The 21940-nt window shown below is 44.6% G+C and overlaps 1 protein-coding gene across 2 annotated transcripts in view; it reads left to right on the top strand.

The window, feature by feature from the left end:
- MRPS23 (mitochondrial ribosomal protein S23) overlaps positions 1-21940 on the top strand; it is a 104817-nt gene that overhangs the window by 7364 nt on the left and 75513 nt on the right. The window contains exons 2-3 of one of the 2 annotated variants that reach the window (XM_069614645.1): positions 5821-5880; positions 8499-8678. In XM_069614645.1, the coding sequence (XP_069470746.1) occupies positions 8512-8678 (167 nt within the window). In that variant the 5' untranslated portion in view covers positions 5821-5880; positions 8499-8511. The remainder of the gene's footprint in view (positions 1-5820; positions 5881-8498; positions 8679-21940) is intronic. The other variant, XM_069614644.1, reaches the window with a different exon arrangement.

Here is a 21940-nt window from a genome sequence, read left to right as displayed (position 1 = left end):
TGACTTTTCCTTGCTTAATGTCATACCCATTTTGTGCAATTTCCTCAATGCTTTTTCCAGTCTACTATCATGCTCAGATTGATCCTTGGCATATATAAGAATGTCATCCTGAAAGAAGACTATACCTTCATCACCATCAAAAATGTGATGCATGGTCTTCTGAAACACAGAAGCTGCTGATATAAGATCAAACGTCATTCTCCTATATCGATATAAACCCTCCGGGGTTATGAACGCAGTCAAATGCCTTGAGTCCTTATGCAACAGAATTTGATGATATGCCGAAGTGAGATCTAGGGTCTAAAATACTCTTGCTGACCCCATAGTTGATAATAACTCTTGAATGTTGGGTAGTGGGTGTCTTTCAGGAATGATGTATTTGTTCAGTTCTCTAAGATCAATACATACTCTAACTTTTCCTGAGCTCTTCCTCACTACTACCAATGGTGACACTCATTCTGCAGCATCAATTCTTTCAATTATGCCTTGCTCCTCCAGTTTCATCAATTCTTTCTTAAGTTCTTCTCTCATGGCTAGAGGAACATTCCTCAGCTTCTGTGTGACTGGTTTGCAATTTTCTTTGAGTTGTATTCTGTGTGTAATACCTTTCACACATCCTATGCCATCCTTGAATACCTCCTTCTGTATTGTTTCTGCAGTCATTTCATCTGATTCAATTGCATAAACAGATTCTTCCGCACTTGCGTTCAATCTAACCTTGGTGTGTCCAGCTGAGTAAAGGTGAGGCTCCCTTTTTTGATACATACACTTTCCCATTGGTGGTTCTATCCTTGAACGCCAACTTTGCCTCAAACCACAATAATGTCTATTTTCACACCACCATAAGCACTGGGATTTATGTCCGGTTCATTTAACCATTTCGGACCAATCTTTTTCCATATTTCTTCCGGCAATAGTGTATTTCGCCCCCGAATCCGTCATCATCTTTACTGGAGATCCATTTATCCTGATGATGGTCTTGGGACTTTCCAATTCAGTTTTATTTGCACCATCACTAACAACAAAAACACATTCTTCCTCTTCATCTTCTTCTGCACCACCAATCCAATTCATGCTTCCTTTATCTGTCCTACAGCATTTGGCCAGATGACCCTTTCCGTTGCAGTTCTTGCAGATTATATGGATAGCTGGACATTCAGGACTGTTAGCCCAGTGCATGGGACTGTCACATCTAAAACACATTTGAATTCTTCCTCTACCTCTCTGGCTCATTTGAGGTCGATGACTATTAATGAAACGCCCTCGGTTATATCCTGCATATCCAAACCCACTGCTCTTCACATCACCACTGTACTTATACGTAATTTGCATCTTGGGTTCTTCTCTCCGTTTCATCACAGAACTTTGACTGTTCCCATTATCAGCTTTCGTCACTTGAATTGCATTGATACTAGTATCTGGTTTCACAGACATACTTTTTACTCTATCTTCCAAAGTCTTTACACACTTTTCCATATGTTCAACATCCTTGGCGATGCGTAGTACCACATCCAAATCGGGGTCATCTTCGGCCCACAGTCTTTCCCTAATCTTGGCACTATTACACTCTAGCATGAATTGATCTCTGAGTCTCATCTAGTTGTGGTCCAAATGTGCAGTTCTTTGCAAGTTTCCTCAAAGCAGTTATATATTGTTCCACACTTTCCCCGTTTTCTTGTGATCTCTTGCCAAACTTATATCTTTCCAATATTGTGCTTAACTTTTTTTCATAGTGTTTATTTAATTTGGCAATACATTTCTCATATTCATTCATATCACCATCTTCTGGTAAATCCGGTAAATCCTCATACTTTTCCTGCCCTGCTGGTCCCAAACAATGGAGCAACAATGACTTCTTCCTCTCCACACTGTAATTTGTTTCACAAACCACTGATGCGTAATGTTCAAAGGATTTTAACCACCTTTTCCATGGCAAGTTTGGTTCTTCAGCTTCAAGCAAAAACATGGCTGGTGGTGGAACTGTGTGCATTGTCATGTTTCTGGCAACAGGTTGATCACCTGCCCCTCTGTTGTCAATGATTACTGCAGACACAACTTGTATTGACAATGGATAGTTCCTTTTATGACGACAAAATGATTCCTTATATAGGATTGTATATTGCTTGTACAATATCTCAGGGTTGGTATTAGAATAAATTTCACACTCTATTCCACTTTTTTTTTTACAGGTACTGGGACGAGTAGGAGCGGGAGCAGATCAGTTGATCTTTATTATCTCCTCAGAATTTATATATATATTTTTTATTTGGATGCCGCGTACAATTACACGCACATCAATTGGTTGCAATCTTTCACTGTCTTGTGAGGCGCATTTGCATACTTTTGATTAAATATGTGGTCCCAAACCGATTGGCAGCGCTGCTATGGCGACCGTTGTATTCGCAATGGCCTTGTTTTGCCCTTGCCACGGTTACCCACCCAAAATAGCTGCATGCATATAACGCACATAACGACGTCGCAGGTCCTTTTTTTCAAAGCGTTTAGTTTCCCTTTGCAATGCGAGCCCGCGATAAGCTCGAGGCAGTGTTTACTTTCAATACGCGGTTCAAGGGGTTCACGCGTATTATTAACGGCAGCCGTGAGTAACCGTTAGAGCATCAATACACATGGCGGGTGCCCAGTTTTACTTAAACTTGCTTGTGCAGGCACAAATAAATGGGTGCCCTTATGAATCATGCACACCAACAGGGTTCCTTGCCGCTCACCTGTAACCTTTGATTTCTTTGCCAGCCGTTCTGCTGATCAGGTGACTGCTGAGTTAAACTGTCTGCAGACGGACTTCCTCGTCACCAAGTGTAGTATAAATAAGTAACAACTATGTTATAAATAATAAGGGATTTATTAATACACTTAAGTCTTATGAATATGTATATAAGAGGGGATATGAAAGGAGTCTCTGAAGGAGGATGCTTCAATCTCTCCAACTGGCAGCCTCAGTGTCTCCTCCACCATTCCACGTTCTCCTTCCAGAATCCCTGTAGATTCCACACCAGTGCAGCAGCAGATGTTGCCATGCTACAGTAGAGATACCCTCAGCAGGAGGGGACACCTCTCGCAGGCATAACTATATTTCTTTTTATCTGTTCCCTAGAAACGAACAACAAAACACCAACTAAAAATGAGGCAACAAACATTATCATCATGATAAGAAGTGTGGTAATGGGTGCGACTCTTTGTAAGCCATTAAGATGCCACAAAGCAATTAAACAAATAGTACAAGGTTGGGGGCAACGATTAATCGGACCAACGGAGCCACCCGAAAGGCCTCTTGAAAGGTAACAGCACAACATTTTTTAAGCGAGGTCTGGTTATGTCAGCGCTCTCCCTATTATTAGGTAGATGCAAGATATATTCATTCAATCACTAATCCATTTGTTTAGTACAAATTGTATTTAATAAGAGTAAAAGACAGCCGACATGTGTTTCGACCAACACCTGGTCGTCTTCAAGGCTGTTAGTTAACATTTCATACAGTAAAAGACAAAATATGAGTCACATTGCCAAATATAATAAATTGTTAACACATGTAATATTCAGACAAATTGAAACGAAGATAGCATAATGTCACAAAACAGTTGTCATGATTACATGGTATTGTAAAAACCATTAAGTGTTTGAAGAATTACATACCCCAGTGATGGTAAAATGAGGAGGTTGCCAAATACAAGGCGGGGAAAAACAAGAACAAGACATAATGTTGCAAGATCGATTTCGAAATTACGGCGAAATGTATTGTCCCTTGAACTACTTTGAAATATGCACCATCCATTTTGTTACCAGGCAAACGTTATCAAGGCAGGCTGCGAGCACACCTTGTTTTTTTTGGCACAAACCTCCTTTTTATTTCCCCTCATTCCATAGCCATAGTTTTCTTTTTTACTTGGCGACATAGCCCCTTAAACACCTCACTGCCCATAAGACTTTAAAAGCAACTATTGGAGTTGCAGTCCTGGGGAAGGGCGTCTGTTTCTGTGATTTTCATGGAAGAGGGGTTGATGTGAGTTATCCAAAGACACTCTCATCCTCGAGGGAACTTGTATTGATCTATTTAATAGGCATGCTACACCTTGTTTCTTTCTTTATGGTTGTCATATAAAATAATAAGAAAAGGTTTTGAACCATCATTCGGTGTAAGCATATTTGTGAGTTGCAGATTTACGGTGCCTTTCCCACCGGTTATTTGTAGAGTCCCAACATGCTTCAAGTGGAGGCATGCCATACACTCGCCTTGGGGTTTCTGATATACAAAAGGATTCAAATGGTATGTCACTATTGGTATTCCCTCTCCTGAACAGATGCAGCTCCTTATCACAACCCACTCACAAATTAGGAACTAAAGAAGAACCAAGAGTTGCAAAAACACAAACCACCATTCATACATTCCACCAATCCAATATAACATATTTGTTACTACACAAAAAAAGGTTGCCTACAAATGTTGGGCTTGCCAATGTACTAGGTCCCTAATCGGAACAACGCCCCACACACTATACAGCCGTACGCCACTACTTCACAACACCCAGTTGACTATTTATGCAAGCTGCCTAAGATTTAAAGTAAGTGTTGCAAAGTCGTGGTGTAGTGCGAGTTAAGATTCAATTTATATTGTGTGAAACTTTGTTTAGATTAGAGAATTAGTACATTTGGGCTGAGTGTTGGTGTCTTAACGCAGGCATGCTCAACCTTTGTAGACTTGACCAACTAGGTAGTAACCAGAACAGATTGGATATTTTTATAGGTAGAAAGCTTTTATTAAAATAAACAAAAGGTTCCACTGATTCCTCCTCCTCCTTTAAAACAATAAATTCAATAATACTCATATTCACGTTCATTCTGTGCGTATGGCGTGTTCTTGTTTTGTCATTTGTGTCCTTTTATTCCGCACAGAATGTGTCTGAGCGTGTTGGTCCTGTCCCACCCTATAGAGTTTGTGTATATACGTTTGTTCCACGTACGTTGATATCGGAGTTGAGATGAAGGGACGGGTGGGTGACTTGGTGTGCACGCACGCACGCACGCACACACACACACACCACTTGTGATTGTGACAGAGACATACCACGCATGTACGATATTTGCGCACACCTTTTTTTTCTTGAGAAGTGGGTGCATTCCGTGTCAGTAGGGTTTCATGTTATATTAAAAGCAGGGCTCAAGTCAAGGGTACACGCGGGTGGTCGGTGTCCACCCACTTTTTTCAGAGGGCAGACGCCGCCTCCCTGTGTATTCTAGAGGCTGTGTATAAAATTAGACACATTGACTGTCTTTTTTGAATTTATGAATTGACACCGTCCTTTTGAATCTAACCGCAGTCGCCAAGTTCCCAGGCCATGCACTTCACCATTACACCACATAAGCTGATGAAAATAGCACAATTTAAAAGTCACGTGTCACATTTCGGGACTGCATGTACCAGGGCAAACATTCTTCTTTATTCTTGGAGTTTAAAACATGCACACCTTTTATTGTTTTGAAACGATGTTTTCTTTGTTTTGTGTGTGTGTGTTGATTATTCTTCCTGTGCAATGTGTATGGTAATGTAAAGCCAACTGAATGAAATAAGCATATTTAACCCTGATATGCTAATTTCTGGTGATGTCACATCCCATTGTCTGTTATTGAGTCCCCTCAATTTTATTTTTATTTTTCTTAGGACTTGACCCGGGTTAAAAGGCTTTTTTACTGCACCATTTTACCCCCATAGTTGTCTCATAGTGTGTACATGCGTTCATTCTGTGCTTGTAATTCCTTTTGTGTTGCTTGTAGTTTTCAATGCTTATGATGGCTCATTTATTTCAGGTGGTAGCTTTGTTTGGTCATTGCCTCTGTTTTGCACGGGCATGCCTCCTGATGGACGAGGTAAAAAAAACGTGTTTTCATTTTCTTAATTTGATTCAATTGTAGCCATCAGCATACATCACTGAGCCCGGTATTGTAGGCGATTTAAGCTAATTGATTAGTACAAGCTCTGGTCTATTTCCCACCCCCATTTTTGCAGTCTCCATCTGGTTCGTACAAGAATAAATGTAACAATGTGGTCTATATCACTATTCCAAGCCCTGGTTTTACATTAATACTCTTTGAGCTTCATTGAGTGTTAAATTCAGTGTGGTCCATAGCACTATATTGCACATACTAGGTCATACCTCGTTTTTCGGCCCACAAGTGTCCGTCCTATCGTTCATATAAAAATGCCAACCTTGTGCTTTTATAAAGCTGCTTCCCTCCATTGGTATTTTTGGGTATTCCCGGCACTGCCTGTCCTGTGGTTATCACGTCTAAAGTCCCACCTGCTGTTCTCCATTCTTCCATAGTGCGGTAATTACTCTACTGATAGGTCTTTTTATTTCCTCCTCATTAAGTTGGGGGGGGGGGGGTCCACTTCATTCATCTTCTCAACTGTGCTAGGCTTCTTGAAATTGGATGGCATTGCAGTGCATATCTAAGTGCATATCTAAGGACACCCACCAGTTGCCATGCTTTTCCCTGCTCTGCCAGGAAGATCACTTCTAATTATACATACTCATTTGAGGAGGGGAGTCAGGGATGAGTTGATGGAGTTGCTGTTAATAACTTTAGCCATTCACAAATGAACCATAAGAAACAATAGGGCACCATATGACTCAATTTCACTGGTGCACATTTTTCTAGTCCTGCATTTTCATTGAAGAAACACTATTCTCTGAGATGTTTTAAACATAACTTCAATTGATCAAATTACATTTGAGCATCTGATAGAGCAAGAGTTTGCATATGGAAGGCCCGGGACTGAAGAAATGGTTTCCTGGTGATTGTAAGTCATCTGGCCACCTCAACACCCAGGCCAGCACGTCACCACTCTCCTCCCCGGTACAGCTGTACCCCTCCTCTGTATCCTACCCCCGCTATATCTGTCATGTTGTTACCACTGAAAAGCATTCCGTTATGCATCTGTATTGGTGTATGCCTCTGTAAAGCGCTCCGTTGCTTCTTGAAGCTAGGTCCGTGCTCAATAAATAAAAAATGAAAAAAGAATGAACCTTGGATGATCCTCAAATTGATCCGCTCAATCGGCTCCTTGTGCTACTCCAAATTTCCAGTTACTTACATTTTATGCAAAGTGATGTGCTTGGGTAAGAATTTAGGGCCCAACATGTTACCTGTAACCAATAGTAAATACAGAAAAATCTGGGGACAATGAACCAAACCATCTATCCCCGAGCTCAGTTACACAGAGTGTCCGTCTTGCTTTTTAATAGAGTAGGCACCCCAAAAAGCGTGCATGTTAAAATTTCTTCGGTACAGGGAGGGCACAGGCTTGTTTGTGTTTGACCTCTTACTTTTTATATACGGGACGTATTATATGTTGTTTTATTTTTCTCTTTAATTGTATTCTCTGTCCACATCACATAATCCACTGTGTTTTTGCAATATGCCCTCGCTGCATTGTAAAATCCATAGTCCATGCGATTATAGAATTTAACCTATTAAATTGTATTCTTTGGGAACTTTTTAGGACATTGTTAATTGTTGGCTCGCGTCACTTTTCATGAACCTCAATTGTATAGCGAGTTAAATAGGAAAAAAAGAGGCTAAACATCCACTGAGATGATGTATACCTAGTGGGGTGTTGGTAAGCGCCTGTGAAGGGTCCGAGCGAAGTGAGGGCCTTTACTTGGAGCTACTGAACTGTTGTGGCTGGCCAGCCCAGCCATGGGGTAATTATTGCCATTAGAACCACAGCATAACATTCGGCGTGAAAATGAAGGTTTATGAACTGCTCGCTCCACGAGCCGAACACGCTAGAAGCACGAAGTGCTCCACGAAAAACTGGCTGAAAGATGGGCAATATGAAAATAAAGAAACGTTATTTAAATTCAGAAAGAGCCCTCTTTCCAGTTGCATGGCAAGCTGGGTGCCGGGCAGAATTGGGGCAGCAGAGGAGGGTGACAGAGGTCGGGTATGTTTTCATTTAATATAAAAAAAAGTGTGGGAGGTCAGCCGGGGTGCGAGCAGCTGTCTAACTGCTCAAAATGCAAGCTTTACTGGGAGATGCAGCCCGCGATCCGAGCAATGCAATTAGTTGGTCTAATCTGTGATTGTGGGAATAATTCTAGAGTCGTTCCTTGTGGATTTCAGCCGGTAAAATAGTTTGGCGGGTTGAGCTGCGATCTGAGCGTGATCTGCAGGTCGCAGGTTCGAATCCTGGCAAGGCCAACTCAGCCTTTCATCCTTCCGAGGTCGTTAAATGAGTACCAATTTCGTTTGGGTGATATTGTATGTAAATATGTGCTCTGTAAAGCACTTTGGATTAAGGCGCTATATAAGTAACACATCAGTATTATGAGTATCATGCTGGAATCAAAGCAGATACTGGGGTGAGGAAAATGTCGACTATAAAGGGGAAAAGGCGTCTCTTCTAATTTTGCTACTTTTATACAAGCTGTCAAGTGCCTTTTAATGCCGAACTCAGTCTTTTCTTCTTTTTAATCTTTCAGGGTGCGTGATCTAATGCGAGCGGGAGTGATGAAGCCCTCCCAGAAGCCAGTCTGGTATGATGTGTATGCTGCATTCCCCCCAAAGAAAGAACCTTTGTATCCGGAACCCAAGAAGGAAGACATTGGTAAAGTAGAAGATAACATAATGCCAATTTTCTATGAAGAAGATCTCATCAGAGCGTAAGTTTTAACTTTTTTGTAATGCCAATTGTCTTCTGCATTCTTCATTACAAGCACACGTGTCCAATCTATGTCTGCGGGCTTTGGCACATGACAAATAAATAGATTTATGTATTTATTTTAAGGGGTTAACCACGTTGATAATATCTTCAGATTACCAAATAAATATATATTTAGAGCAAGCCCTGCATAAGAATATGAATCTCTCCTCTGCACTGTTTTCACCAATATCTTAGTACATGCAACAGGGGAAAAAGATTTTGAGGTGCCAGTGTATTGTGATGGGCACAGCATAAATATTGGCTAACATAACGTGCCTGGAACTGTTAGATTAAGTTGGATTTTTCCAATGCCTGTCTTTTGATGCTACTGCCTATGACTCCCTTCTATACTTTTCATTTGAGGAGAGCATGGCAGACGTGTCCACTGGCAACTATAGGGTAATTATGAGGGTAGTTCAACCGTTTGATTTAGAAAGAGGTTTACAAAAAAAAAACAATTTGTAAACTAAAGTCGTTGCCCAGGTACTGTGGGCAGGGTTAGGGATCTTTCTTTTTCTTCCATTTTCATTTAGGAGTTCCCCTTTTTAAATCCAGTCAAAATGTGTAACTTTCAACCAGAATGCAGGAAATCGATCAACAGATACTTATCTTAATTTAAAAGGCACACACATTAAAGTTGCTGCCCCGAAAGGTATCAGAGAAAAGCAAATGATTGTCCAGCTGTTTTGACTGAATTTAGCAGGGCACAGGGATGATGAGCGGCTAGGCAAATTGAGTGGCTCAGAGCCGAGGAAGTATAAAGGACTGGCGAGTGGCAGTTGGAAATGTACACAACCACTATTGCTACAACGGAGGATCAACTGGAGCGCCTGGAGCAAAACAGGTTAGTTGGGTGTTCCAGCTGAGGAATGGCAGGAAAACTAGGGGCTTTGAGGACGGCATGGTTTCTTAATCTAAATGAGGTGTGTGAGGGGTCCCAAATGAAAGCCAGACACAAATTGTCATGTTTTTGATTAAAGACTTTTATTTAAATGATAATGGGTTGGGAAAATGTTTTCTGACCCTATGCTAAAGAAGAGTTTCCCTACCTTAAAACCAAAAACTAGTATCAGTCTGTGTCAGAATGCCAATAACTGAAAAGGCTTCCTTGTTATGTTATATTACTTGGCATTTATATAGCGCCTTGTGTCCAAAACGTCCTATACTGACCCTAACACTAATATAAACAAAATAAAGTGTGCAAGGAAATGTTTCAACCTGATATTGGCAAAAATGTTTTCACAACTGATGATCAGAATAACTCCAACTAAAATGTTCTCCAAGGTGAAAGACCTTGGACCCAGAGGGTGGTTCCCTTCCCAGGGTTCTGAGATGGATGGCTATGTCTCTTTTACTAACCGTTCCTTTTGTCTCTCCTGGATTCACAATGTTCCTGTGTCAGGGATGGCACTCTATTAAGAGTGGCACAGGACACCCAGAAAGGGTTTGGGTGGTTGTGCCAAATAAAGTGGACAGACAAGAACACACACAGCGGAAAGGAAAGAGAACGAAGAGTAGGCAAGAGTAGCAAGGGAAAGATACAGAATGAATACCCTCTTGGGGTGTATGCAGATATAGGAAAAGAGTATTCCACGAACCTTGGAAATACTCTAGCCTTCTGCACAGTTTGCTATAACAGAGGCCCACTCTGTTTGCTCATGACTTGGAACAGCAGTTATGGGTGTCTGTAATGTAGAAACGAGACAAGGGAAGGGGCAGAGGTTGACTGATGGGAACCAACAGTCAAGCTCTGTACAAAAGGGTCTACAAACAGTACAAGAGAAGATACTACAGACAAATCCAGGGAAGGAGGTGATAGCAAACTAGCAGAAGGAAATGAAGGGAAAGTCGTGTAACAGGATAGGATAGCAGAGAACAGTAAGGAACAAGGTTGAGAGCTCAGAGGAGCAGGAAAGCAATGAGTAAGCCCACAGGAGCGGGACTGTAAGGTAGAAAGCCCAGAGGACAAGGGCTGAGGCTGGAAGGCAGCAGAGCGTGATCAGCTGCAATGTAGAGAGCCCGCAGGGCAAGGGCGGAGGCTGGAAGGCAGCAGAGCGTGATCGGCTGCAATGTGGAGAGCCCGGCAGGGCAAGGGCGGAGGCTGGAAGGCAGCAGAGCGTGATCGGCTGCAATGTGGAGAGCCCGGCAGGGCAAGGGCGGAGGCTGTAAGGCAGCAGAGCGTGATCGGCTGCAATGTGGAGAGCCCGGCAGGGCAAGGGCGGAGGCTGGAAGGCAGCAGAGCGTGATCAGCTGCAGTGTGGAGAGCCCGGCAGGGCAAGGGCGAAGGCTGGAAGGCAGCAGAGCGTGATCGGCTGCAATGTGGAGAGCCCGGCAGGGCAAGGGCAGAGGCTGTAAGGCAGCAGAGCGTGATCGGCTGCAATGTGGAGAGCCCGGCAGGGCAAGGGCGGAGGCTGGAAGGCAGCAGAGCGTGATCAGCTGCAGCGTGGGGAGCCCAGAGGAGCAGGGCTGTGAGGCAGGGAGCCTGGAAGGCTATGGCTGGAGGCAGCAGGGTGGAGCAAGCAACAAGGCAGGGTCCCAGCAGGAGTGAAGGTAAACAGCATACAAGATCCGTAGGAAGACGCAAAAGGTGGAGGAAGGACTCTCAGATGCAAGAGGCTGAGCCACTGCAGGCAGCAGCCTTTATACTGCCTAGCCCAGCACAGAGGCAGGCTAATTGGTTGCACCTGGCTAAGCACACCTGCAGGCAATCGGCCACCTCCCTTTCTGTTCCTGGGCTGGTGGAAGCAGGGCAAGTCTCTAGGGCTTCTGGGGGGTGTAGTTCCTTTGATAACCAATAGGAACAGCCAGGAATCGATGCTTGTAGCCAGGCGCATTATGGTATGCGTAGTTTGTTGGAAATAATAATAAAGCACCAAAGTCTCGCAAATGGGAAATAAAGTTCCCAAAGTAAATATAGATGGATCCAAGAGTCTGTTGTAAGTAAATGATAAATATATAGTCCAAATTGAGCGTAAATGGATGCGCCCATGGCGCAGGCATGACAGTATGCCCCTCTCCAGGCCCCTCTCCAGGCTCCCTGAAGACCGACCTATAGGAAGAATGTCTGTCATACCGTAAAAGAATCTTACTCCAAAAAGGCACATCATGAAGCACCAGAAACGGGTTGCAAGGTGAGAGTCTTGAATGGCTGTAGAGAGTATCAAGGCTGTAGCAACTGGGTGTGTGGGTGTCATGAGAGAGCCAGCGGGCAGGTACGCACCTAAGACTGGTAGAGTAGAGTCTGGCAGTCTTGGTGCTATAGATACACCAGCAGGAACAACTGGGGCAGTAATCTTGACATGGAAATTGCGACAGTTCGCATGGTGGATGTAGGATCAGGAAGAGAAGGTGCTGCGGGATCAGATTGAGTAGCAGAGGATTCTGCTGCAGCGAGCACAGCTGCGAAGGAAGTAGAAATCTGGGCATCGGGAGCATCAGAATTAGCAGTAGCTTCAGGAATCGCAGTAGCTATAGCAACCTCAAGATTTGCAGCAGAGACTTGAGGAGTCTCAAATGTGGCAGGGAGTTTAGGAACCAGAGCAGCAGGAAGATCATGAATTGCAGTTGGAAGTTTGGGTGCTGTAGCAGCTACAGAGAGTTCATGTGTTGCAACTACTGGCAGATCGGGTACCACAACCACTGGCGATTCAGGGGGTATCGAAGAAACTGAAGATGTTGATTGCTCAAGAGTGTTGTCTGATAGCACAGCCACACTTTGGCAAGCCCCTCTTGCCACTTCAGCATGCTCGGTGTGAACTGCGCCAGTCTCTTCAGCTGCCATTGTCATTTCAGAAGAGGTTGTAAGTGTGAGTACTGGACAATAGGCAAGGGTGAGGGCGGAACCATCCTTTGACTCAGAGGGATTTCCAATCAGAAGACCACCCTTGTTTTGTGGTGTAATGGCTGTGTGCGTGATTTGACCCACCGGAGGAGTTAATTCTTTTCTGTTAGTACAACAACCTGAGTTTCTGTGGCTGGAAGGTGAAAGAGCTGTGTCAGTCTTTAGAAGGGATACATATTCTATATTTAGGTCTTCCATCTGCTTGGTATAAGTCTGTATACCTTTCTGTATGGCAATTCCAGGCCTTATCATGTCGATCTCTAAAGATAAGATGTCAGGTGTTGGACATAGTGTCAGATAGTCTGGTGACTTGTGTCCCTTCATAAGATTCTTATAATACAAATAAACAAAGTCATCATAGAGGTCTTCGGTCTTTCTTTTAAGGCGTAGGAGTTGTTCGTGTAGCAGGTAAGTATCATTAGTTTGATCTAAAGCTTCAGAAGCTGGTGTGGCAGAGAAATCGGTTGTAGCAATGGGAAGACTGACCTTAGGGTTATTGTGGTTAGTAGATACAGTGGAAGCATTAAGACAACCAATGGTAAGTATAGGTCTTTTGTACCCAGGACCAGATGCACAAACCTCAGTATAATGACTGCCTTGTCCTGTCAAATAAGGGTTTCCAGCATTCTGGGGAGCTTGCCAAGCCGATCTTGCGCATATCACTCTGGCAACAGCGTATTCTGGTTTAGAGTCTCCCACAATGAGTGCTATATCCTTGGCTGTTGCGGTGTTAGAAGGCTTGTCAGAAGATGCAGGAGTGTTTTTCACTGTTTGGTTTAACAAGATCTGTAAGAATTCATTATCTTGCTGTAGCTCTGCAACAGATAAGGACTGCGGGTCATAGTCGCAAATGTCATAATAATTGTACATGGAAGAAGGGTCAGCTAGCCAGTGAGTATAGTACCGTGCTTGTAAATCTTTGTTTACTGAGGCGAGACTGTCCTTTAGACTAAGGTTCTTGTTTGCTGTCTTTAGGGAAACCATAGGTTTATGCAAAGGTTTCTTAACCCGAAAGGAAAGCATCTTTGTTCTGTGTGTGCCTTTCCGGCCTATGGAACAAGACATTTTTGGCTCTTGCATTCTGTCAGGGATGGCACTCTATTAAGAGTGGCACAGGACACCCAGAAAGGGTTTGGGTGGTTGTGCCAAATAAAGTGGACAGACAAGAACACACACAGCGGAAAGGAAAGCTAACGAAGAGTAGGCAAGAGTAGCAAGGGAAAGATACAGAATGAATACTCTCTTGGGGTGTATGCAGATATAGGAAAAGAGTATTCCACGAACCTTGGAAATACTCTAGCCTTCTGCACAGTTTGCTATAACAGAGGCCCACGCTGTTTGCTCATGACTTGGAACAGCAGCTATGGGTGTCTGTAATGTAGAAACAAGACAAGGGAAGGGGCAGAGGTTGACTGATGGGAACCAACAGTCAAGCTCTGTACAAAAGGGTCTACAAACAGTACAAGAGAAGATACTACAGACAAATCCAGGGAAGGAGGTGATAGCAAACTAGCAGAAGGAAATGAAGGGAAAGTCGTGTAACAGGATAGGATAGCAGAGAACAGTAAGGAACAAGGTTGAGAGCTCAGAGGAGCAGGAAAACAATGAGTAAGCCCACAGGAGTGGGACTGTAAGGTAGAAAGCCCAGAGGACAAGGGCTGAGGCTGGAAGGCAGCAGAGCGTGATCGGCTGCAATGTAGAGAGCCCGCAGGGCAAGGGCGGAGGCTGGAAGGCAGCAGAGCGTGATCGGCTGCAATGTGGAGAGCCCGGCAGGGCAAGGGCGAGGCTGGAAGGCAGCAGAGCGTGATTGGCTGCAATGTGGAGAGCCCGGCAGGGCAAGGGCGAGGCTGGAAGGCAGCAGAGCGTGATCGGCTGCAATGTGGAGAGCCCGGCAGGGCAAGGGCGGAGGCTGGAAGGCAGCAGAGCGTGATCGGCTGCAATGTGGAGAGCCCGGCGGGGCAAGGGCGAGGCTGGAAGGCAGCAGAGCGTGATCGGCTGCAATGTGGAGAGTCCGGCAGGGCAAGGGCGGAGGCTGGAAGGCAGCAGAGCGTGATCAGCTGCAGCGTGGGGAGCCCAGAGGAGCAGGGCTGTGATGCAGGGAGCCTGGAAGGCTATGGCTGGAGGCAGCAGGGTGGAGCAAGCAACAAGGCAGGGTCCCAGCAGGAGTGAAGGTAAACGGCATACAAGATCCGTAGGAAGCCGCAAAAGGTGGAGGAAGGACTCTCAGATGCAAGAGGCTGAGCCACTGCAGGCAGCAGCCTTTATACTACCTAGCCCAGCACAGAGGCAGGCTAATTGGCTGCACCTGGCTAAGCACAGCTGCAGGCAATCGGCCACCTCCCTTTCTGTTCCTGGGCTGGTGGAAGCAGGGCAAGTCTCTAGGGCTTCTGGGGGGTGTACTTCCTTTGATAACCAATAGGAACAGCCAGGAATCGATGCTTGTAGCCAGGTGCATTATGGTATGCGTAGTTTTTTGGAAATAATAATAAAGCACCAAAGTCTCGCAAATGGGAAATAAAGTTCCCAAAGTAAATATAGATGGATCCAAGAGTCTGTTGTAAGTAAATGATAAATATATAGTCCAAATTGAGCGTAAATGGATGCGCCCATGGCGCAGGCATGACATCCTGTTAGGCAGCAAGTTCTTCTGCAACAGTTTTCCTTGAACACAAGCCTCTTTCTTGCAACTCTCCTGGTATACTCCCCAGCCACGACTCTTTGTGCAATTGCATCTGCCTGGTCTACTCTCCTACCAGGACGTCTCTTGTGGTTTCACTTGCCCCGTAATCTCCCCTTTCCAGGACTACTTGTGCATTTCAATTGCCTGATATCTTTTCCCTTTCCGGATTTGTTATGCGTTTCACTGTTCCTCTGTAGCACCAAAACTGCATATACTGCTTTTGGTTCGGTATATCTTTCTGTGGAAATATTTGTTCAAGCTTTGCCCCCACTCTTGCATCTCATGCTTCCATATCTCATTGGGGTTTGAATCTGTACTTTGCATTTTCTGCATTCAAACCAGCTTCTTGTAATTTCTGTATTAGCAGTCTCATTTCATTCAAATTGTTCTGAGCGCTGTCGCCGGAACGACCCCCAGGGACCCCACTTGCTTCAGGTTCATCCTCCGGTTCTCTACAGCTTCTCCTGTCCTGCTCGCGCTTCAGCAGGGTGGGTCTGTCCTGCTCGTGCTTCAGCAGGGTGGGTCTGATGCTTGCTTCCCACTCTGGATCATGCAGACATTCTTCCGGCTTCCTTTGTGGCTCAGCGGTCACACGCCTGCTTCCTTTCAGGTCCTGGTCTGGAGAACGCTGTCTCTTCGAGCTGCTAAGCACCCAGGAACTCTCTCGTTCCCAGTGTCTCCATGGCTCTTCCTGCTCGCACACTGTGATTCTCCTTCGGCCTCGTCATAATCCTCTTTGGTGCCACACCGGTACGTGTCTCTCACGTTCCGAAGCCTCTGTATATAAGCCGACGTCTTCTCTGCACTGCCACTCACATTTGTGCTGTTGCCACCTTTTAAATGTCCCTAGTACCAGTGATTCAGAAAAACAACGCTTGTTCACATTAAGCTTTGAGCTCTTGCTACCTTGGACCAACTCTTCATCCTCCTCGTCTCAGTACTGCAGTTATTATTGGAGATGGAGTTCATGGATGTCATCGGACATGTAGCATTTTGATAGTTTTTCTCAGTGGCTTTACACGAGAGAACACTTTCACAAAAGGTATATCGGGAGCAAAAAGGGCTTTGTGTGTCTAGACCATAAATGGGGTTTTGACTTAAAGAATTAGGGGAAGAAGTTTCTTTACTCCTTCTACAAGGGGGAACAAACAATTAACAATAGGCCATTAAGGTTTTGGGCACTAGAGGATCTTCCTCATGGGAAAGGGGGGGGGAATACTGCGTCTCGTCCAATCAAGTCATGACATCTCCCCGGTAGCTGTCTCCTCCCATTTGATCCTCCCTCATATAAGCGCCCCCAGGGTCCGGATGAGGTAGCGACTGCCGCCCCCTGGCCATATGGGAGGAGGTCACTGTCGGCGGGGAGACCGTAATGACTCCATTGGATTCATCACAAGTGGGATTTACCTGACGGACACCAGAAAAATATGTCTCAGTGATGTTGCTTTGGTAGTGTTTTGTGTCGGCTACATGGGGCAAGTTAGTGTTTCGGGATATTGGATTAAGAAATCCTGCTAGCATATAATTTACAGTGACTTCACGCATTCCAAGAATACTATCAGACAGTTGCTGGCAGACCGTGCCAGCACAATGTGATCTAGTTGTTACATTTTGGTCTTTGAACCCTGGAGAGCAGTATTATCATCCTAGCTCCCTCACGTAACCAAATCCTTGATACTACAGCAAACACATTATCTTCGCGTGCAGCAATTTCCTTATCTGTTAAAATAACCAGGGTACCCAACTGGCAGCTTTACCAGTGCAGCAAATAAAGGACAAATAGCCTGATCTTTACAAGAAAACATGGTCTCTCTTTCTCACCTATGTGTATCCCTCACTATAGGAAAAATAACCTCATAAATACTAATAACTGTATACCAAGGACACAGACAAACTAACCTTCATCTCTTCCTAACTCTGGTATGTATGGTGGGACCGAGTCTCATGTTATCTGTCTGCAGAGGGATGATTCCATAAGTGGTTCATGGCAGTGTTGCACCCAGTTAGTATGGCAGACCATCTCTGCTTAAATGCGAAGGAGGCTCCATCAGCTGACTGTTTCCCATTGATAACTTGATGCTTTCTTTCTCTGCTTCAAGCCTACTGAGTATGCCTTTTAAAGTGGAGGAGTTCCACAAACATCCAAAGCCCCCCTGGACCTGAAGAGCTAATCTGAAGCACAAAATCAGTCAGAAAACGGGGTGAACCCATGCATAAAACCGCAGCCGTTTGGTTATTTCTCAATATATCAACTTGTAAATAATTGTGTGGCACACAATGCAAACGTGACAAGTCTTTAATTGCAGACACAGGCATTTTTCCTTGTCCAGTGCATTTCGGATTTTACAGTCCGTCAGGGACATATATGAAATATTAACTAGTGTGACAAGTAGGTTACATATTTAAATTGATAATTGTTTATGTATCAAAATCAAATATAACCTAAATCAAAATCAATAAAATTCATACCTTCTCAATGTTGTTAGTATCTTGATAATACTCCAGAAATGTGTGCATCAGATTATCTCCTCATGTGCTTGAACCAAATATTATCATCAGAAAAAATGTATTGAATTGATTAGAATTGAGGTGGTGCCCGCTTTACTCCGTTATATATGGCAGTGTTTATGAAACCCGTGGAGGCGCACTAATAATGTTGTTTGGGGAAATCACCAACATTGCAAATAGAAATGCAGACACTTTGGGCTTTACTGCTGAAGAAGCAGATACAATCCTAAACTTAATTAAGGACACCCATACAATTGGTTTAGAAAATGACCAACAAAACAAATCCAGAAATTGAAATGATTAATCAAAACGGAAATGAATCGCAAATTACACGCAGTGACACTGGGGGTCATTACCTTTGAGCCGATCCGGAATCTTACCAGCACCTTTTCCGAACCGGCTCACTCTGTTTGCCAGTAGGGCTGTGAACTGCCTGACCTGCGGTAGTTCAGGCCCCTACCGGCAGATAAATCACTGAAGCACCGGCACTGTTAACAACGGTGCCGGTACTCCAGTGATCCCATTCCCATGGAGTCCTATTCATGGGGAATGGGAACGTACTGTTCTGCCACCGCCTGTAATTTCCCAGTAATACCGGGATATCGGGTGGCGGAAATGGCAACCTCTTAATGTAGCCCACTGACTAGTTACTATCAAGCTCAGAGAATTCCTAGAGGTCTTCACATCCCTTTTTGAAGCTCACTTTATGTAAAGAAAATAAAGAATTTAGATGTAAATGGATGCTAAATGCATGCTCCTTTGATCTTATTTTGTTAACTGTACAAGAACATTCCAAAAATCTGGATAATTTACATATTGAGATAGAAGAATTACAGAGATTTATTGAAAACATTCCAGTAGGGCCTGGAAGCCGATAGGTTCTCATCTTAGCTCACACTCTCACCACTGTCTCAACTAGTTCCCGAACCTCTTCTTGGCCCACTCAATCTTGCTCCTCTCACCTGTACAATGCTCACTCAAACCTTCAGGATTTTTGCTGAGCCTGGCATCTGACCCCCTGATATCGTCTGGCGTTCCACCAGATGCTCATTTCTCCCTTCCCTATTCCCAGACAACTGGTAGGTTTGTGTTTTATTTTGTCCTCTGGTGCTCTATGCTGACCTTTTATCAGGCTTTTATTTTCCCCCTTCTCTTTGCCAACTCTCTCTTTGCCCCTTCCCTACTCTACAATATCCCCCAGATCCCCTGCCTTGGTTCTTCTAACTCCTTTGAATACTTTCCCTCTGGTGTTCTCCTGCTTCACTACCTACTCCTACACCTTCAGCTCCTCCAGTCTGATGCATTTCCTCCTTCTGCATGTGAGGAGCCAGGAATGAGATGCAGACACAAGGGGGTTCATGAGTTTGGCCATAAACCTTTATTGAAACACAAAAGGGTTTGGAAAATACCTCTGTGTTCCTACTCAAAGAGGTATTTCCCTACATAACCTAAAACTAAGGGTCTGTCAATTCTCAAGATGACCGTCCTGTGTGCAAAGTGCTATTCTGGACCTCACATTCTAACAAAATGAACTCCCGATGTGAAAAGGGCAATGCCTTTGGCCTTGAGTGGTGTATAAATGTTCAAAAAGGAAATGCGTAACTTTGAAGTTCCAGAAGGGTAGAGTTCTTTGTTCCAGAGAGTGGCTCCCATCCCCTGGAATTCTCTTCACCCGTTTTTCTACTTTCAAGAATATCAGTTCCTTAGCTTTCTCTTGATCAACAACACAATTGGTGCACAAAACAACCTGGCTGTTAGTCTGTATCCTTGTAGGATGCCTGGTGTACCTTCCTGCTAGGTTTTCTCTCTTCTCTGGTATATTTTAACTCTGCTTTTTGCAATTCCTGCTGCATCCTTACCACGACTTCCTTAGCTGATGCATTTTACACACTGCTCAACTTGTCCTTGCTTGGTATGCTTCGTTACCAGGACTTTCTTATATGAATACTTTTGCAGCTTACATCTAGTTGGTATGCTCTCCTACTAGGGCTTTTCTCTATGAGCACACTTGCAACTTGCATCTGCCTGGTATACTCTCCCGCCAGGGGTTTCTTCATATGTGCACACTTACGGACTTAATAGCCTCTTATATCTTTTCTGTTCCCTCTTGACTCTGCCTTGTATAATATCCTGCCAGGGGCTTTCCTTATATGTATGCACCATACACTCACAAACTTGACAGTCTCTTAAATTTCCTTTGTCCTCTCTCTTTTAAGTAATATTCAGTTGCTTCTTCTTTCTCAGACGCTTCATTCAATGTTATTTGCTTTCGGGAGGATTGCCAATACACCCCGTTCTCCCCACTTCCGTTGGGTGGACTCGCTGGCTCTTGATGGCGTGTATAAGCTTTCCCACGACAAGGCTGCAGCTCTTTGTTCCGTTCCTTCTTGCTGCCTCTGCCTTGCAGCTTCAGTGCCTTTCGTGGTTCCCGCTCTTCTGTTCGGCGCCTCTCTGGGCTCCGGTGTTGAGGCGGCTGCTTTTCAGCATCTGCAAATGCTCTGAAGCTTCTCGTCTGCTTCTTTTGTCCTCGCAGCATCCCGTGCCTTACAGTCATCTCCCCTCAGTTCCTTCGGTGAGCCGGTTGACTCCACACACCTCGCACCAAACCCGCAGTCCATTCTTCGACACTGAAAGGACTACAGGTCTGGAACCAGTGTCTCTCAGCTGTAGCGGTACCGGTTTCAACTTCCCTCTTTCAGCTTTATTCCCCCAGTGAGGGAGCCTCCAACTTCTCTCTGGCACACTGTGGTTCCTGGTGTTCCCCCAGCAGTCCCCAGTTCCCGGCCAGCTGTTGGGATGCAAGGGTTCCCCCCCTTCATATCTCAGGGATAGCATTCCAAGGCCCCTTCCTCTGCTACAAACGAATCCTGCAGCTAGGCCTTCCAGGCAGGGCCTCTCTCATACTTCCTGAGCCTTTTCTTGCTTCTATTCTGGCTCTGGCCAATAGGATTTTGGGAAAGACTAAACTACTGGATGTCGTTCTTACATGTAAACCTCATTCTTTCATTCTCCTCCCTCTTCACAGTACTGATCTTGTGACTCCCTTTTGAGTCATTGGGAATATTCCTCATCACATAACTGGCTGGAGACAAGGGATCCAATTGTGTCTTCTTCAAAAGCGGCATCACCATTGCGTGTGTCAGTGAGGCAAGAATTAATCCACTCGTGAAAGAATGGTGAAGAGCAGCGGTGAGAGTGCAGTGGACTCGATTGGAAGAGTTTGAAGAAGAGACAGTGGAATCGGATCAGAAGTCATGCATGGTTGAGGCGATTTCTTTGTCGGAATAAACGCAGAAGCGGGATAGAGAGAATCGAGAGTGTCGGAGATAGCAGTAGAGAAAGCAGATCTCACAGAGGAGTTCATGTAAGGATGAAAGATAAGAGGAAATAGTTAAACACAAGTGTTAAAGTTACATAGATCCCGAGGAAGAAATGTGGGATGGAGGTATAGAAGGAGATGACGTTATTGGAGGGATAATAGAGAAGGATAGAAGTTCATGGTCTGAAGAGACAAAAGGAGAAGCAGAGACCAATGTCAGTGACAGGGAGGATTTAACAATTTGATCTAAACAGGAACCAGATGTATGAGGATGAGGAGAAGGTATAGGGAAAATGTAGGAGTCAAGAGGAGATAAGAGAGGAACAGAAGAGTGGGTAGGTGAAAGATGGAGGTTAAAGTCGCTAAGTATAGAAGAAATGGGGTGTTGAAAGGGCGAAGGAAGGACAGAAGGGCATTGAGATCATTATCTACTCCTGCAAGGGTGTAGCTTTGCCGGAACTCAATGCGTCTTTTACTCGTGATTGTGGTGGGCTGAGTGTTGCTTTTTTCCATCTGCCTGCTTGCTCACTGTCATTGCTGTAATAGTTATATGTGCTTAAGACTACTGAAACAACTTGAATTCCCTGCTGTTTTGCAGCACTGCTAGCCTGATTACCTCTTCTGTTCCTCTCTCCCTCCCACCCCTTCCCCAACCCCTGATTGGGCATTACTGCCCCACTTTAGCAAGCACTACAGGGAGGGAATACAGAGCTAATGGTCTTTGGCTCTCCCCAAGCAAGAGCAAACTTGACCCAGCCTATACGACATTTAAAATCAAAAGCTCTACGGTGAAGGTCTCAGACAAAGTAAAAACCCTTGGTGTCATTTACAGGCCTCCCTAGGAGCAGATGCGCATGTTGCATATCTTAAACA

This window comes from Ambystoma mexicanum, chromosome 9, assembly GCF_040938575.1.
Source record: "Ambystoma mexicanum isolate Mex_15411 chromosome 9, UKY_AmexF1_1, whole genome shotgun sequence".
NCBI lineage: Eukaryota > Metazoa > Chordata > Amphibia > Caudata > Ambystomatidae > Ambystoma > Ambystoma mexicanum.
This window is presented reverse-complemented; position numbering and strand designations above follow the sequence as displayed.